This window comes from Pygocentrus nattereri, chromosome 14 (genome assembly GCF_015220715.1).
Source record: "Pygocentrus nattereri isolate fPygNat1 chromosome 14, fPygNat1.pri, whole genome shotgun sequence".
NCBI lineage: Eukaryota > Metazoa > Chordata > Actinopteri > Characiformes > Serrasalmidae > Pygocentrus > Pygocentrus nattereri.
In genome coordinates this window covers 2,448,022-2,467,473 of record NC_051224.1, presented here as the reverse complement: position 1 = coordinate 2,467,473, position 19,452 = coordinate 2,448,022, and the positions used below count along the sequence as shown (strand labels likewise).

At 43.1% G+C, this 19,452-nt stretch overlaps 2 protein-coding genes across 2 annotated transcripts; one reads left to right on the top strand and one right to left on the bottom strand.

The window, feature by feature from the left end:
• Positions 1-417: 417 nt before the first annotated feature.
• On the bottom strand, positions 418-9,469 carry rac1b (Rac family small GTPase 1b). The gene is made up of 6 exons (XM_017714063.2): positions 9,140-9,469; positions 6,204-6,275; positions 4,774-4,891; positions 4,523-4,585; positions 4,251-4,410; positions 418-2,071 (listed from the first exon to the last, which is right to left on the bottom strand). The coding sequence occupies exons 1-6, from the start codon at positions 9,172-9,174 to the stop codon at positions 1,941-1,943; spliced, it is 579 nt and encodes a 192-aa protein (XP_017569552.1). The 5' UTR covers positions 9,175-9,469; the 3' UTR covers positions 418-1,940.
• A 567-nt stretch (positions 9,470-10,036) lies between these two features.
• On the top strand, positions 10,037-16,943 carry LOC119265088 (small integral membrane protein 10-like protein 2A). Its single transcript, XM_037544519.1, has 2 exons — positions 10,037-10,608; positions 14,932-16,943. Exons 1-2 carry the CDS (start codon positions 10,429-10,431, stop codon positions 14,950-14,952), a joined length of 201 nt encoding a protein of 66 aa, XP_037400416.1. The 5' UTR covers positions 10,037-10,428; the 3' UTR covers positions 14,953-16,943.
• Positions 16,944-19,452: the final 2,509 nt, after the last annotated feature.

The following is a 19,452-nucleotide window of genomic DNA, read 5'->3' as shown; positions in this document are numbered from 1 at the left end:
CCATTTTCTAAGCCGCTTCTCCGTCAGGGTCACGGGGGGTGGGGCTGGAGCCTATCCCAGCAGTCTTAAGGCGGAAGGCAGGATACACCCTGGACAGGTCGGCAGTCCATCGCAGGGCAGACAGCCACTCACACCCAGGGGCAATTTAGCATGTCCAATCAGCCTGACTGCATGTCTTTGGACTGTGGGAGGAAACCGGAGAACCCAGAGGAAACCCACACAGACACGGGGAGAACATGTAAACTCCACACAGAGAGGACCCCGGTCACCCGGCCGGGGAATCGAACCCAGGCCCTCCTTGCTGTGAGGCGACAGCGCCACCCACCGTGCCACCCTCATTTAGCTTTCATAAAACTGTGTAATAATCGGTCCCCTTGTGCTGTGCAGTTGTAGACTTAACCAAACGGTCGACAAAAATGAAGTCACATTTAATTATGATTTATTTCTCTTACCATGTTTGTATAACAAGTGATTAGGATTAGCCCTAACAGCGTTACAGCGTTGGCTATAACTGTGCAGACAAAACTTACACAATGGCAAACGCACATTTCTATACGTGAAATTGGGACAGTGGTTCAAGGACGTATGCAAAACAAGCCTTAAAATGTCACTACATGAGATTTTCATGCTCTTAGAAAAGCGATAACTATGCAGATTACGTTAACAGTTAAATGTTAGAGTGCAAAGTAAAAACTTTAATTAGAAAATGTGACTGTGGTGGGAGTAAGATGCCTAAAAGAAAAGAAAGCGACTTCACATAAATCTGCCACGTAGCACACGTTTCCACAGTAGTCTTGCCTTTTCATTTTTGGACACTTAAAAAATTGCTAAAATGTGCCATTAAAAACACCTTTTAAAATATTTTTACAACTGTCTTTAAGGATTACTCTAAATGCCTCGAAACCAATATAGGATGCTGGTAGCCCTACTTGCATCAAGTCCCACACTAAAGTACAGGGTGAGTCAAAAGTCACAGGACAGGTTGTGTTTCATTTTTTATTTCATCAACTTTTAGTTCTGGGGTCATCTCGAACAAATTGCGCACGCTGAGAAAATCCGCAACACACACCACCTTCAGCATCGGAGGCTTGACAGCATAAAAAATCAAATAAAACGATGTCCTAAGACTTTCGACTCACCCTGTATACAATCTTTCAGACTGCGGTTTGCTTCTATGTAGTCAGAGAAGGTATACAGGCTGGGTTGTAGGTACTGGAGAGGATTAGTTTGGACCCAACAATCAGAAACGAGCTGTAGCCTAATTGGGAGGTATGTGTGCGCTTCATCGGAAGCATTGGAACAACACTGAAGCTACGTCTGCAGGTCCTTCAGGTCTAAAGTATTTTACAGTATGAAGTCAGACGATAGTGTTAGTAACTTAATCATGGAGTAATACAAATACATTGCCAGCGATCTCTTTCCAATACCACAACCAGATTTTTTTAGATGACAACTACACTGACTAACATTTAAAGAACATTACTAAAACACAGGTTAATCTATCTTGCCTATCTATTCACTGCTTATTGTTCACACATTTTTCAAGTCAGAAGAAAATGCAGGTGTAGTGTTTGCAATGCAACTTCTCGGTACTGTAGTGCTATTTGGCAAGACCTTCATTCCATTCCAACAAAGACTGTAAACAAACCACATGGGCTATTAAAAGAAGTGAACCAAGTATAAGAAAACTTCTCAAAAATGTTAAAAATCTGTGTTCAAAAGGCCTCAGGAATTCTAATATTCATATATGCATGTGCATATGTCTGTCTAAGGGAAGATGGATTGGAGGTCAATCTGTTCCATTCCTACATCTAGAGATTATCAGTTTTGTGAAGATAAAAACTTGTACTGGTCGTCACGAAGGAGAGGGAGCTCTGAACAAACGCCGTTTCATTCCTCTCCCACAAAACGCAGCTCAGCTGACGGGTCTCGCTGTGCGTCTACAGCAGGGAGCACTTCCTCCGTCTGTTCTTAACAGGGGGAGGGCAGAGGACGGCTCTGATGGCCTCATCAAACACTGTCTTAAGGCCGCGCTGCGTCAGAGCCGAGCATTCCAGGTACTTGACAGCTCCTGGAGGACAAACAGCAGAACACACTTGTGTGTTAACATGAAGGGACTTGATTCTTGTACATTTCACTGAAGAACAGCCATAACTACTGAATATTTTCATTTTTGGACACACCAAATATTCTACAAGAATAAAGGAAATTTAAGATGTATTATTTTGTGTGACTTATTACTAAACTGTAACTTTTCATTTGAATATTCATGTATCTATTTTTTATTTAATCAAAATAATTTGACAGAAATAAAAAAAAAAAAAAATTAGGAAAGAAAAAACTCAAGTGAAGCATTTCATTACAGCAGAAGGGGGTTGAGTGATTATTATTCAGACCCTCTGGGAATTTGTCATCTTGCGATCCCGAAAACTCACAAAAAGACGTATTTGCCAGTTTATTTTCTTTATTTTTACCCGCTTTTCTTCCCAATTTAGTCGTCTCCAATTCCATCTGCTACTTAGGGCTCCCCCAATCACACGATGCTACCAGTACTAGGAGGGTGAAGGCAGCACAGGCTTCCTCTGAGACCTCGGAAACCAGCCACCGCTTCTTTTCGACCTGCCGCTCACGCAACGTCACGGGACGGCCGAACGCGCTCGGAGGAGACGCTGACCTCCAGATCTGTTACGTCAGCTAACAGACGCCTGCGCTGACCAGCATCACGTTGAGTGATGGGGGAGAAGGGGGGCCATCCTACCCACCCAGAGAGAGCGAGGCCAGTTGGGCTCTCTTGGACTCCCGGCTACAGGCGACTGCAGCATCACCAGGGATCGAACTCGCGATCTCCTGATGACACGGCCAACGCTTAGACGGCTGCCCCACTCGGGAGCCCCCAGTACACAACCCTGTCTGATCACAGCATTAATTCTGCACTAGTTATATAAATCTGTGAAGTGCTTTCAAAAGGCATCACACAGCTTCTATTCCATGTTCGGGGAAGCTGCAGTCTCAGCTGCTGATACAGCCACCCAAACGGTGACAAAGCGTTTGAAATCTAATATCTAAACTAAGGTGGTCATGATTTTGTCGGTTCCGTTCCAATTGCTTATCTGCACATCTGTATGAACCTCCTTCCGTTTCTTATTTTAAAACCTCTCTTTTTAACCTGGTACAGGGAAATAGGCACAGTAAATTTTCTATATGTGTTGGCAGAAACTTCATTACCATTTTAATTAATCATCAGATTGTCCTGGGATTTGATTGGTGTTCACCCATTTAGCTCTACACATCCCACATCTATCAAGAAGTATAAAACACTAGTCCAGGAAGTCCTGCTTAATCTGGCAACACTGAAAACGTCGCCGGTGCTTTCTGATTGTGTCAGAGAAGCGAAACATGGGAGGCAAATCCTGCCAAAAAGGAAATGAATGTGAAAACAATAAAAATAAAATAAACGCAAACCTCTTTTTGCCATTTCTTTCTCCAAACATCTGCGCAAATATCCTGCCAAAATTGAAAATGAAATGAAATCCCTTCATTTGCAATTTCACTTTTCACATGAGCGCGAGCCGTTTGTGACGAAAATAAAAATAAGTTGAAAACGCCGATTCGTCATTTCGTTTGAGTCGTTATTCTGGTTTTTCACGGAATAAAACGAAAAGCTAACAGAGAAAAGAAAACACAAACTTCACTTCGGCTTTTCTTCATGAAACACAGAATACGCGTCAAAGCTCAAATCAAAACGGCGATCGTCTGCAAATCTGACAAAATTAAAATGAAAATGCAAAATTAAAAAGTCAACAGCAAAGTGACCGCCTGCGATTCCGCTTCCGGCGCTGACGCGCTTTAACGGTCGGAATGAAAAGGAAAATGAAAACGAGCATCAGCGCCACCTGCTGGAGATCGTTTGGAAAAAGAAACGGCATTTACATTTTATTGTTTTCATTTCCTTTTTGGCAGGATTTGCCTCCCATATTTCCTCTGCTCTGCGTGTCACTGACACAGGATTTGCCTCTATAGAGGAAACAGTGGGTTTTTTTTTTTCTAATCTAACGGAACCAATTTTCCGACAACTACAGTCATGGGAATGACCATATAACACTACATAATTAAGATGCTAAAAACATACCGGTCTTGATGCAGTGCATTTCAACGCTTAATGGTAATTTTTTTAGCCTAGTCTGCCAGTTATATTCGCCACAATACCAATAACTACATTAAAAAGCAGGTTTATGTAGTAACACACATACCAATCTCTTTAGCCATAGCCAGGCCCTGAGGGTAGGTGATGGGAGTGAGCTTCTTCTCCTTGAGCTTCTCAATAGTGTCCTTGTCATCTCTCAGATCAAGCTTGGTTCCCACCAGGATTATTGGAGTGTTGGGGCAGTGGTGTCTTACTTCAGGGTACCACTGTAAAAAAAAAATAATAATACTAAAGTCATGTCCAGACATTAATATATTTGGGTTTTGAGTGCTTCTAGTGGGTGATTCGAATAAATATATAACTATCTACAGATCTCACCTTTGCTCGAACGTTTTCAAAGGAGGCAGGACTCACAAGGGAGAAGCAGATGAGAAAGACATCCTACAGAAAACAAAACTGGTAAAAGCATGGCGATGGAAATGTCTTCTAAACCATTACGTTTATTTAATCTCCTCTAAAACGTTTGTTATGTAATGAATGAAGCTTTCCTGCATCTTCCATAAAGCAGGCATGAAAAAACATGTCAATTTAAAAACTGGTTTTAACTGAGGTGACCGGAGTCGTCTTACTGTCTGGGGGTAGGAGAGAGGGCGGAGCCTGTCGTAATCCTCCTGTCCTGCTGTATCCCATAGCCCCAGGTTGACTGGTTTACCATCCACCATCACGTTGGCAGAGTAATTATCAAATCTGCCAAATGACATCAGAACACGCTTTTACAGAAATGCACCTGTGCAGCTGTGGTTAAAGTAATGAGTGATGATATTATTATAAAAAAAGTAGTAAACACATCCTGCATTTTGGGGGCAGTCGTGGGCTGGAGGTCAGGGAACCGGCCCTGTGATTGGAAGGTCGCCGGTTCGATCACCAGAGCCGACAGTACATGACTGAGGTGTCCTTGAGCAAGACGCCTAATCCCCAACTGCTCCTTGGGCACTGAGGATAGGGCTGCCCACCGTTCTGGGCAAGTGAGCTCACTGCCCCCTAGTGTGTGTGTGTGAGTTAAATGCAGAGGTGAAATTTCCCTGTTTGTGGGACTACAAAGTGTCTGTCTCACACTCACACTCACACTCACACACTCTCACTCTCACACTCTCACTCTCACACTCTCACTCTCACACTCTCACTCTCACACTCTCACACTCTCACACTCTCACTCTCACACTCTCACTCTCACACTCGGCACTTTGTTTCCTAGGGCTGGGCTGAATGACATCAGTGCCATACCACAACCAAACAGGTAACCGCTTACCTTTGTGTGTTTGGGTTCAACATTACAACTCAACTATTTATCAATTTATCCACGATGAGGAAACTGTTAATCAGTTATGAACTAATTCACACAGAAAATAAGTTACAACTCTGTGGGCCTAGACTGCTCTGAATATCCACTGGTTAAAAGCCTGGTGACAAAAGTTTCTCACAGCAAAAACGTTCAACAGGTTTAATCTGATCTATTGCATGAATACCGCTCTGTCTATATATGAATATTTCTCTAAACATGGCAGAAATTAATCCGAAAAACGTTTTGGAATGGTCAAACTACGGGTGGGCAATAAGAAATGACATCACAACGTGCTTTTCTAAGCGCATCAAGGGCACGGTCAGTACATCTAGTACAGTAGAATAAATAAATGAACCAGAATTTTAAAAACAACTTTACAGAGCCTGTAAACAACCAGTGGTGTTGTGAGGAGCCGCTAGATATCAGCCTTCTGGGCCAATGTCTTATTTACAGCTCTGCCAAAGTTAACATGTTTTTGTCAAAACAAATTATTAACAGCACAAAATGTTTTTAAGTCTGTTAACACTTCTTCGCTATTCGACCATCTAACTCCATTTTTCCATCATTTGACGGCTGTACTTCATTATTTTTGCGCTGTGTAGTGTGTACGGTGAAGACGCCTTCATGCATCACAATATTACGTATTTTTCCACACCTAGTTCAAAACAAATGCATCGGTGAAGCCCTGTGAGACGTGCAGACAGAACATATACTCACACTGTGGGGATATACTCTCCAGGGAATGCATTGGTGGTATAGCTGATCAGCAGGCATGTTTTACCAACAGCCCTGGAATAAAGCAGAATAAAGGGAGGTTAACGCAGCAACGTTAGGAGCTACTTAACGACCTTAAACGCAAACGAGAAAAAGGTAGATATAGGGTAAAAGTCAATGTGAGTCAGCAATTAGTACTCATCTCTTCCAAACTGTATCAGGAAGGCGCTCTCAGAAAAAAATCAGAAAAACAACAATAATAAAATTATTATTACTAACTGATGGTACCGGGTGCTACTATGAAGCATAAATGTGTAGTTTATATATACAAGCTTTGATACCGCTGAATCAGACAGCTGAAGAACGTACGGAAGGACTGTGATGTTTTTCCTATTACTGTCAGCCCTGCTCCTCCAGATAAGCCTGCATGAGCTCAGGAATAACAAAAGGAACTTGCTTCAACGCTGATCCTTGTGTTGCTTTAGAATTTCTTCTAGCATCTGTCCCACGTTTGCTTCAGTGACAGTACGCACTCAAGCCGGCACAGACTCTGTTCACTAACATGGGCAAAAGTCTCTGATGACTAGATCAAATCCACTTACGAGTTTTAACAGAAAAGATCCGACTGTTTTTAAATCTGATCTTTTTCGTGTTCCGTGTCACAGATTTGCTAATATTTGAGCTGAATTGCGAATATTTTTTCTTTATTTCACTCGTCATAACTTTTTGTTAATGTATGTACCCGCCCAACCGCCCGCCCGCCCGCCCGCACGCCCCCCCACCCGCCTGCCCTGCGATGGACGGGCGACCTGTCCAGGCTGTATCCCGCAGTCCGCCCAATAACTACTGAGATAGGCTTCCAGCTCCCCCCGCAACCCAGAAGGATAAGCAGCTTAGAAGAAGATCGTTTTTTGCCGCTTTACCATTTTCAACGTGCTAATCACAAACACGGCTCATCAAGTTCATAACATAATATTGTTTATTTGAAATTCGTGACATTTCTCTGGGTAAAGATGAGCAGAGTGGCCTCAAACTAGAGTAAAAGCACCGCTACTTTTTACTGAAAAGATGAAAGTAAAAGAAAACGTAGCTATTAAAAATGATTTGAGAAGGAGCCAAAAAGTATAGAATTAAAAACATATATACTGAGAAGTGACCTGTCCAGGGTGTATCCTGCCTTCCACCCGATGACTGCTGGGATAGGCTCCAGCACCCCCCCCACACAAGCCCCCACTACCCCCCCCCCCGCGACCCTGAGGGAGTAGCAACTTAGAAAATGTGTGTGTGTGTGTGTGTGTGTGTGTGTGTGTGTGTGTACTGAAAAGTGTAGTGTTACTTCGGATTCATCCGGTATCTTATCAGCTGGAGAACTGAAGTTTGTAAGAGCCTATTCTTCTATTTCGGAACCTTTTAAAGTAAAATAAAATGTTAAATTGCAAGGGCAAGAAATGTGAGGATGCGCTAAGGCGACAGAACGAAATCAAACTGCCTAGTGAACCGTACCAACGACACCCAGCAGGCAGATAAAAGGAGTAGAAGGATATCAGAACCGGAAGCTCCTACATTGTGTCTATTGTTTTTATTCACTGTTTACATCAGATTCACGTAAGAAACCAAGTGCCCACACAGGCTGAAGAGACCTGCTCCACTGTTGAGGTTCTATGTTGTGATTTGGGGGGACATGGATACTCAACCAGGGTACAAACAGTTCTGGGATCAGATTTGTAACTACACCACCCTGTTCTATGTGGTAGAAAATGTGCCTTTAAAGACTAAACATTAAATGACATGGTAAATCATGCTAAATATGGCCCTAAAACTCAATGTGTAGCTGTTCTAAATCCCCTACACAGCACAGAGGAGGGCTCAGCTGTGAGTTCATCTCTTATGACAAACACGTCCTAAGCCGGTGGTTTTCACTTCTCCCAGTGTATGACTTAATGGCTGGGCTTTCCCAAGCTTTTCCTGGCACCAGGCTTACTTCATTAAAGAGAACAGACCCACACCCACTTCTCGCCTTCGTAATCTCTCAGAACAAACAACCTGAGAAAGGCAGTAACTCCCTCGTTCAAACTGGTAGTACACAGGTGGAGTGAAATGTCCCGAGAGAGGGACACAATAAAAAACCCTCACAATCGGGGTTTGCTTTACATTGCTGCTGCTAATGTGCCATGTAATGTCGGAGACGCTTTAATAAAAGTTTTGAGAGAGGATTCTGGCCCAAAACATCTGTTTTCTTTTAAGTACTCATGGTACAGAAGTACATGCAGGGTGATGTAACGCAAAATAACACCCCAACATTTCTTTTTTTTCTCTAAATACACAACTTTTCAAAAAAAAAAGAAAAAAAAAAGTGTGTTTTATCTCAAAAAAATTAATGAAACAAAATTCCACATATATATATATATATATATATATATATATATATATATATATATATATATATATATATATATGGATCCTGTCACCACCACTGTGATCAACTCTGACTCAGTAGGTTAGTTAACTAAGTTTCTCTGACACGGAGAATTTCGCACCACTTTGTTTACATCTGGACCATTTAAACAAACAATCACTCAGAAATTTTGAAAAGTCGGTGGAACTCCCCTTTCAGCTATAAGTTACTGCAGACTCACGTCGTCAGAACGGCCGCCCGTTTTGGTGAAACGATTGTTAAATTAATCCAAATAACTTTCGTACTATTTACACACCCAGTCGAAAGAGCTAAAACCCAGCTGTGAGGGAAGAGAAGATCTCGGGATCATTAACTTCACAGATGTTGCGGATCGAAACTGGCGCTGACCAGATCAGCTGCGGCGCGGGCGGCGCGGCGCTTCTCTGGCCGCTCAAACGCAACAAAACCGCCCGATTTCTTTACTGAAAAGCGGAAAGTTTCAAGACGAAAACTGTGAGATAAAAATACAACTGAATCTGCTTACCCGTCCCCGACAACGACGCACTTTATGGCCTGCATTGGTCCGGGATATCCTGAGGCGTTCCTCGCTTCCCCTGCGTGGCTTTACGAGCTAACCGGCTAACGAGTTGTTAGCTAATGTGCTAATAAGTGTCCAAACAACTTCAAAACACAAAACCAGCGCTCCTCTACGGGTCGAGCTCGTCTGAAACAGCTCACTAATTAAATTCCCAAGTACAGCCTATATTCCCGTATCGCATTCCAGCCTCCCGCTGTCCGGATTCAGCGACAGTCACAGGGAAAAGTTTGTAGCCTCCACCCAACAGAGCAGCAGCCTCCCAGCCGTACAAGCCCCTTTCCGGCTTAGCGACTCTTCACAAGAAAAGTCTCTTCTCCCCGCGAATCCGACTACAATATTTTACAAAATAGCTAGTTTAAAAATAAATTCAACTAGTCTCAATTTTTTTAAAAACAATTTTAAATCGTTCTGACCAGAAAAGAGTTCAATATTAGCACAAGAAAGGGGAAAAAACAGTACCATAAAAATCCCGTCTCACTTGAAACAGACAAGAAAATGGTTAAAGCAGTTGAGCTGACTGAAAATCTGCGTGGGCAAATACATTTACAGTAATATTACTTCAGCTGTTGGTTATTTCTATTATTTATAAAACTTTTACACCATAATAGATGGTTTGGAAGTCAAGCGTGGATCACAGAGCCCAGTAATAAAGGAATGAAATAAGAAAAAAAAACATATTAGCGGATTAGTTTGAATTCTAGAAGTGAATGAAGCAGTATTTTTGCTTTCAGTTCTTACAAGAGTCTTACACGTACACGTGGAAACAAGATCTGCAGTCAGAATCTGGGGCTGATGTTTTTACTCGACGTTTAGGAACGTCTTTCACAGGCTGGGTTACAAAATAAAAGCAGCACCGTGGAGTCGTTGAAAGTTGAAGAGTAAGAGGTGTGATATTTATCCACAAACATTGAGCTGCTCGTTTTTTATTTTTATTTTTTTTTTGGGACTTTTTCTCATTTTGCGCTTTTGTTCAACGACAACAACAACAACGCGTCATCGGAAGCTGGCCGTCTGTCCCGTCCCTGCTGTGTGTCGGGGTTTATCCTCCGGAGGAGCCGAGCGGCAGCGCGGGGCAGCGCAGCGCACAGGGCGGAGTATGAGTCCACCTGGACTGCGACATCGTTTCGTGAACTCCAACCCCAAATCATGCTCACCTAGTGCAGGATAACGAGTCAGCGTTGAGCGTCCTGCCTGTTCTGGAGCGCAGAGCGGCTCGTCCAGCCCGGCTGCCTCTTATGGCGGGACTGTCGTACTTGGTGCTGCGGTGCTCGGGCTCCGCTGGCCGGACCTACGGGCTGTTCTCTAAGGGACTGACGAGGACCCTGCTCATATTTTTCGATCTCGCATGGAGACTCCGAATCCGATTCCCGTATCTCTACCTCATCGCCTCCATGATGTTTAACGTGCGCTTGCAGGTAACTGTCCGAGTGCTCACAGGCGCAGGAGGCCCGGCTCGCTGTTAGGTGTGTGGCGGGGATGGGGTGTCTGCTGGCGCGGTGTAATGTGGGCGAAGCGACGCACATTCACCGGTTACACGGGCGTTTTGTCTTATAGAGCCACGCCGAGCCCGTCGCTGGGCTGACCGGGTGATCTGTTGCAGAGTTGGGCTCTTCTAGAGTTGTTCTGATTGACCCAATTACAGTTCGCACCGAGTCAGTGATGTGGCGTTTCGAGCGCCTTACATTGCCCGAGTGTTAAAATCCCTGTTTAGTCAGATTAGGCTTGTGAGAAAAGTCCCTCTCCGGGCGCCTTAACGCAGCGTACCTGGGAAAGTAAATGGCGAATACGTGCAAGAAAACTGGACCTGTCAAAGCAACACATTTACATTTCCAGCGTTTAGCAGACGCTCTGATCCAGACGAGAAGCGCTTGGTCTGTCTAGAGAAAGTGTCTTTGCTAGTTACCTACACTACACTACACTACACCACAATACACTACACTACACTACAGTACAATACACTACACTACAGTACAATACACTACACCACAATACACTACACTACACTACACTACACCACAACACACTACACTACACTACAGTACAATACACTACACTACACTACACTACACCACAATACACTACACTACACTACAGTACAATACACTACACTACAGTACAATACACTACACCACAATACACTACACTACACTACACTACACCACAACACACTACACTACACTACAGTACAATACACTACACTACACTACACCACAATACACTACACTACACTACACCACAACACACTACACTACAGTACAATACACTACACTACACTACACTACACCACAATACACTACACTACACTACAGTACAATACACTACACTACAGTACAATACACTACACCACAATACACTACACTACACTACACTACACTACACCACAACACACTACACTACACTACACCACAATACACTACACTACAGTACACTACACTACAACACAATACACTACACTACACTACAGTACAATACACTACACTACAGTACAATACACTACACTACACTACACCACAACACACTACACTACACTACAGTACAATACACTACACTACAGTACAATACACTACACTACACTACAGTACAATACACTACACTACACCACAACACACTACACTACACTACAGTACAATACACTACACTACACTACACCACAACACACTACACTACACTACAGTACAATACACTACACTACAGTACAATACACTACACTACACTACACTACACCACAATACACTACACTACACTACACTACACCACAACACACTACACTACAGTACAATACACTACACTACACCACAACACACTACACTACACTACAGTACAATACACTACAGTACAATACAATACACTACACTACACCACAACACACTACACCACAATACACTACACTACACCACAATACACTACAACACAATACACTACACTACAGTACAATACACTACACTACACCACAATACACTACACTACACCACACCACAACACACTACACCACAATACACTACACCACACTACACTACACTACAGTACAGTACAGTACACTACATTACACTGCACCACAATACACTACACTACAATACACTACAGTACACTACATTACACTACAACACAATACACTACACTACACCACAATACACTACAACACAATACACTACAGTACAGTACACTACATTACACTACAACACACTACACCACAATACACTACAGTACAACACACTACAATACACTACACTACAGTACAGTACACTACATTACACTACACTACATTACACTGCACCACAATACACTACACTACATTACACTACAACACACTACACTACACCACAATACACTACAACACAATACACTACAGTACAACACACTACACTACAATACAGTACAGTACACTACACTACATTACACTACATTACACTGCACCACAATACGCTACACTACACTACACTACACTACACTACACTACAGTACAATACACTACACTACAGTACAATACACTACACTACACTACACCACAATACACTACACTACACTACACCACACCACAACACACTACACCACAATACACTACACTACACTACACCACAATACACTACACTACACTACACCACAATACACTACAACACAATACACTACACTACAGTACAATACACTACACTACACCACAATACACTACACTACACCACACCACAACACACTACACCACAATACACTACACCACACTACACTACAGTACAGTACAGTACACTACACTACATTACACTACATTACACTGCACCACAATACACTACACTACAATACAATACACTACAGTACACTACATTACACTACAACACAATACACTACACCACAATACACTACAACACAATACACTACAATACAGTACAGTACACTACATTACACTACAACACACTACACCACAATATACTACAGTACAACACACTACAATACACTACACTACAGTACAGTACACTACATTACACTACACTACATTACACTGCACCACAATACACTACACTACATTACACTACAACACACTACACTACACCACAATACACTACAACACAATACACTACAGTACAACACACTACACTACAATACACTACAGTACAGTACACTACACTACATTACACTACACTACATTACACTGAACCACAATACACTACACTACATTACACTACAACACAATACACTACAGTACACTAAACTACAGTACACTACACTACAGTACACTACACTATAGTACACTACACCACACTACACTACAGTACACTACAGTACACTACAACACAATACACTACAGTACAGTACACTACACTACACTACACCACACTACACTACATTACACTACACCACAATACACTACAATACACTACACTACACTGCACCACAATACACTACACTACATTACACTACAACACAATACACTACACTACACCACAATACACTACAGTACACTACACTACAGTACAATACACTACACTACACCACAATACACTACACTATACTAGACTACACTACAATGCACTACACCACAATACACTACACTACACCACAATACACTGCACTACACTACACTGCACCACAATACACTACATTACAATACACTACACTACAATACACTACAACACACTACACTACAGTACAACACACTACAATACACTACACTACAACACAATACACTACAGTACACTACACTACAATACACTACACTACAACACAATACACTACACTGCACTATACCAAAATACACTACACCAGAATACGCTACACTACAATACAACGCATTACAATACACTATACTATGATACACTACAATACACCACAATACACTACAATACAACACAATACAATACACTACATAAGCCCAGTACAATACATTACAATCAATACTAAACTCAGTGCTGAGTTTAGTGCTGTGTAAAGAGACGGTCTTCAGTCTGCGTTTGATGACAGTGAGAGACTCTGCTGTTCAGACAGCCAGTGGGAGTTCATTCCCCCACCTGGACTCCAGTGCAGAGAACATTCTCCACGCTGGTCTTCCACGCGCCTTGAAGGATGGCGGGTCAAGCCGAGCTGCACTCGAAGCTCGAAGGGCTCGTGGTCCGGTTCCAGATTTCACCATTGCCGTCAAGTCAGTAGGGGCTGGTCCATTTCTGGCTTTGTAGGCCAGCATTAGGGTTTAAATCTGATGGAGCTACAGGGAGCCAGTGAAGGGAGCGCAGCAGTGGGGGGACGTGGCTGAACTTGGGGAGATTGAAGACGAGCCCTGCTGCTGCATTCAGGATGAATAACTAACATGAACGCAGTTATTTGGATATCATCTTAAAGCAGCACCCCTCACAAAATGTTTTCATTTGTACTACTCGCCTCCCTCAGTGGTGCTTCAGAAGCCTCTAGAGTGAGATTTTCTGCTTTTAGGACTAGTAAAAGGCAGGAGGAGCGTTTAAAACCGCTTGGGGTGGACACTCGAGGGCAGGTAGCTGGCAGATGCAGAAGCACTGTATGGACAAACTAGTGTTTAATATGTCATTTTAAGTGGGAAAGTTCCTTTAAAATGATCTGCTGAGCCTGTATTTCCGAACCGGCAGCTGATAGGTCTCTGATATCCAGGAACATTTGGAATTTAAAAGCACCTCTTTTCCAGATGAGAGTGGAAATTAAGAGAAGGGGAGTGCCAAGAACCTGATGGACTGTCCAGGCTGTGTTATAATATATTAACGTCTTGCCTCTTTTCTTTGTTTTAGGTTCATATTGAGATACATTAATGTTCATCCATGAACTTCCGTCAGCTGAAGGCTCAACCTCCTGAGACGGAATTGCCATTGACCGCAGCTTCAGAAGTCATCCGAGGTGAAAGGATTATGCAATACTGGGAGAAATATGGACACAAATCGGAAGACAGGGCTGCCGTCTCAGCCGCTGTGTACTCGAGCAGGCCCGTATTCAGAAAAGGCCTTAGTCACTCCAGTCAGGACGAGAGCCCTGTGGGAACATACAGCTAGGCATCTCTCACAGTGTCCCACTGCTGCTTGCTGTGACTTTGCCAGCCTTTAGTGGACCATGCATATTAGCCAAAGGTGATGGAAGGGATTTTCAGGGTGTTTTTAAAAATCCTGTTTGCCTCAAGTCATTTGGAAGCGCTGCTTATTTGTAACTGCAGCAGTGACCACCTAGAGCCTTGATATTTATAGAATTTATACCGTTTTAAAGGGAGGGGGTTCTTAGGCATTTTTAAGAGCATCTGTACCGCATTGAGAGGTTTGTCAGTGTTGAGATATGACACATTTACGCTATATGGCCAAAAGTATGTGGACGCCTAGTTATTGAGCTCAGATGTTCCAGCCAACCTATTGATAACCGGTGGAAAATATCAAGCACTTGCAGTCTCCATAGACAAACATGAGCAGTAGAATGGGGAACGAAAGCATCTAGAAGCAGCAACAGCTCAGCCACGAAACAGACCACGTAAACTCACAGAGTGGGGCTGTTGAGTGTTGAACCATGTAGTGTCCAAAAATCTTCTGTTGTATCACTCACTATCACTCAGCCTCCAGTCCAACATCACTGGCTGACTTCACAAATCTACACACACTCCAAAATCCTGGGGGAAGTCTTCCCACAAGATTGGAGGAGCGAAGTGGGGGTCAGCTCAATATTACTGCCCGTGGTTTTGGTCAGTGTAGTGGGTAGTGGGTGTAGTAACACCTCTGCCTTCTAGGCTGTAGACTGGGGTTCAGTCCCTGGCTACACTGTACCAATAACAGTCCTTGGGCAAGACTCCTAACCCCACCTTCACCCACCTGTGTAAAACGATCAAATCGTAAGTTGCTCTGGATAAGAGCGTCAGTCAGATGCCGTACATGTAAATGTGAAACGAATGGGATGTTCAACCAAATCCTAACGGTGTTATGGTCACGTGTCCATATACTTTTGGCCATATAGTATACGTGTTCAGTGGTCAAAGATCAAGGGAGTTTTATCGTTTTTGATCATGTAGCAGTCGATTGATCTCATACGTCTCCCCTTACGGAACCTGTCATGGGACGTGGTTTCTTTTATTTATTTCGTGACTCGGCGTCCTATGAAAATGCATGTGTGAGATGACATGGGTGGGATTTCTTTTTCATCGCACCTGGTCTTTCACCTGGGGATTTATGAAGTAGCAGCTTTTTGCCTGCATTGAAATAGCCTAAAGCTTATAAAGTGTAAACTGCGTATGGTTATTAAAGGATGTTACCGCGTTGTAGAACTGGCACACAAACATTGTTCACACAGGTTTAGCCAGTTTGGCGAAAGTCTAGTGGGTGGCGTGACACCAGAAATCACGATCACCTCATGGTCATGATGGGAGAGAGCGCTGTCGTAATGTTTATTTAATTTATTTGTTTAAAGAGTTCCTCTAAACAGAAATTCTACCATGTTGTCTCTGGCTACGTCTCAAATGGCTCCTAACTGGACATTTAGAGCACCACTGTTTCATACCCTATCTAGTGCACTAGATAGGGAGTAGGGAGCCATTTGAGATTCAGGACTACTTCTCTTTAAATTTAATCTCCTCTGCATAAATCACCTAATATACAGCAGCACAGGTTCAAAGCTGAAGTGATTTCTGTATGATTGATTTTAAGTATGGTAGTTGTTTTTGTCAGTAATGAACGTGCATTATTTTAAATGTAATTTTGTTTGAATAAGGAAGATAAGTAATGTAATTTAATTTGAACTTCGAGACAATAAATTATTGTTTCTTAACTTTAAATGTAGTGTGTGATGTTGCAGACAGATTAAGCATCTACTGCACACATGTTGGTGTTGCATGGGAAAAATGATTCTACCTTCGATCTCAGTTCATTTAGAACCCTTAGCCAACTGTGTTTTGCACGCTGTGGAATTAGACCACATACACACCCACATACACACACACTAGGGGGCAGTGAGCACACTTACCCGGAGCGGTGGGCAGCCCTATCCATGGCAGTTGGAGGTTAGGTGTCTTGCTCAAGGACACCTCAGTCATGTACTGTCAGCTGTGCGCTCACTAGTGTGTATGTGGTGTTTCACTTCACAGATGGGTTAAATTTCACTGTTGTGGGACTAATAAGGGTCACTTAATCTACTTGCTGAGCTTTTTCAAAGTTTTAAATGAATTAGAATGTATACTAAAGTTTTGGTTTAGAAAATAGATTATTTATTAGGAGTCACAGCTTTCGCACAAGTCATGGTGCTTTATTCTCCAGCTGCTGGCAACAGCTACACTGAAAATTAGAGAAGCTGAGAATGTTCACTCTCTGCGATGTCCTCTGGTTTTCTCTAGCGCTAGAGGGCGCTCCAGAGCCAGTCCAAAATGAATGGGTGGACATGGAGCGTTTGAGCAAAAATCACAGTTTATAAACGCTGAAACTTTTTTGTGCGGTCGTTTCCTGAACAGCGATCATCATAAAACATTTGAACGCCGCTGATAAATTTCTGAGAGCTTTAAAACTCGAGTTATAGGAGCTTAAAACGGCGCCTCGTGTATATTCATGATGCCAGCGAGTGCGAAGAGCCAATGAGCTGCTCCGCTCGCCCATCAATCATCCCGCTCTAGCGGGAAAGCCCGCCTCCTGCTGCCCGAAACCCGTTTACTGTGGAATAAAGGAAACACGCCGGTGAGATTTCCCTGCGGTTTTAGTGAAACTCGTCCTCCTGCTGTCTAAAACTAAAGGAAAGTTCTGGTTCAGTGATTAGAAACTATTCTAACTGTTCGTGTTTAGCCGTTGAGCTCCATTCACTCCCATTCACTGAGGACTCGCTCGCGGGCGCCCTCTGCTGTTCAGCAGGCCTGGTTTTTGATATAATAGGGGAAATAGGAAGCGGCAAGGCTCCTCATAATAAACCGGCTATGGCCAAATCTTTTAGCTTTACAAGCGGCTATTTCTCTACTAGCTTCCGTCCAGTTCTCTTCTGCTCATTTACACACAACCGCCCTTCTCAGTATGAGTTCAGCGTCCAGCCCCAACAAAATGCAGTTAAACGTTGATTTAAACAGAAATTGTGGTGCGTTGAATGCTCTGTTGGGTTACCCAACAGCTACAGCACCCGTGTTTGCTGGGTTATGGCCAACATAACGTTTTTAATTGTTGTGTATGCACAGCTTCATTATAGACTTATTATAGATTATTATACTTTATTTGAACCATTGTGTGCACTGCACTGATTGGGTGACACCTCTGTCAGCCCACCAGAGTAACCCTCTGAATACATGCTGCAGACCACATAACCTGCAGTACAGCTCTACTGGCAAAATATTGGGATCAACAAACTGAGAGCTGCTGAATGGAGAGTTGACTGGTATTTCTGAGCCAATTAACGTTAATCTGACTCACTGAAAAGCGCAGGAATGCCCATCAACTAGCAGTTTGGCCACAAGGGGGCAGTGCGTCCACACTGTATGAGGAGCTGCATAGTGAGAAGCACAATTACAGTACAATTCACCACTAGAGCTGAGACAAATGAGACTAAGGTTAGCTTCGGGTTGATCTCTCACAGTGTTTGTCCTAGTGGTGTAAAACAATTTCTAATAAACTGAATCAGCGAGACCCGTTAGGAGATCAGTTAGGTGTCTTGCTCAAGGGCACCTCAGTCATGGACTGTCGGCTCTGGGGATCGAACCGGCAACCTTCTGGTCACAGGGTCAGTTCCCTAAGCTCCCGCCCACGACTGCCCTCTTGATTGTACTGGTCAAAAGTGTTTTTGTACTTCTCTAATAGAGAAATTAGGCCTCTCACAATGTCTCTGGCTCTGGGGCTCAAACCCGTGACCTTCCGGTCACAGGGCCGGTTCCCTAACCTCCAGCCCCACGACATTGGAGGATGGTCGTTGACAGACAGGCTACAGGTAAAGGTCAGTTCGGTAAAGGTACACTTAATGGACCTGTAAGGTAGGTGGACCACATGTGGCAAGTGAGTCCAGTACAGCGTAGATGTTTCTGAAAGCTTGCATGGTGAGTGTACGTTTCATCTTTCACACACTATATGATATGCTCACTTGTCAAATGTACACCACTTGTCATTAATGGTCACATAACGGTCACAGGTTTTACAGCACTTCACCAAATCGTTGCTTTTTATTCTCTTCTTTCTTTCTGCTTGCATGATTTTTGTCCCCCAAACCTCTTAACGATGAATTAAAACGAGTAGAGTAAAATGAGCCTCCTACAAATGAGGTTACGCTGTTCACTGCTGGTTTCCAATCACCCTAATCACTTTAATATGTTTGGCTGAAGTACT

Bases quoted from the DNA above. Each gene is read 5' to 3' on its own strand.
- rac1b (XM_017714063.2), bottom strand. From the start codon at position 9,174: ATGCAGGCCATAAAGTGCGTCGTTGTCGGGGACGG. The intron at 4,892-6,203 runs GTGAGTATATGT...GTCATTTGGCAG, and splicing joins GGAGAGTATATCCCCACAGT to ATTTGATAATTACTCTGCCA. The intron at 2,072-4,250 runs GTATGTGTGTTA...TTTGTCCTCCAG, and splicing joins GGCTATGGCTAAAGAGATTG to GAGCTGTCAAGTACCTGGAA.
- LOC119265088 (XM_037544519.1), top strand. From the start codon at position 10,429: ATGGCGGGACTGTCGTACTTGGTGCTGCGGTGCTCGGGCTCCGCTGGC. The intron at 10,609-14,931 runs GTAACTGTCCGA...TCTTTGTTTTAG, and splicing joins TGTTTAACGTGCGCTTGCAG to GTTCATATTGAGATACATTA.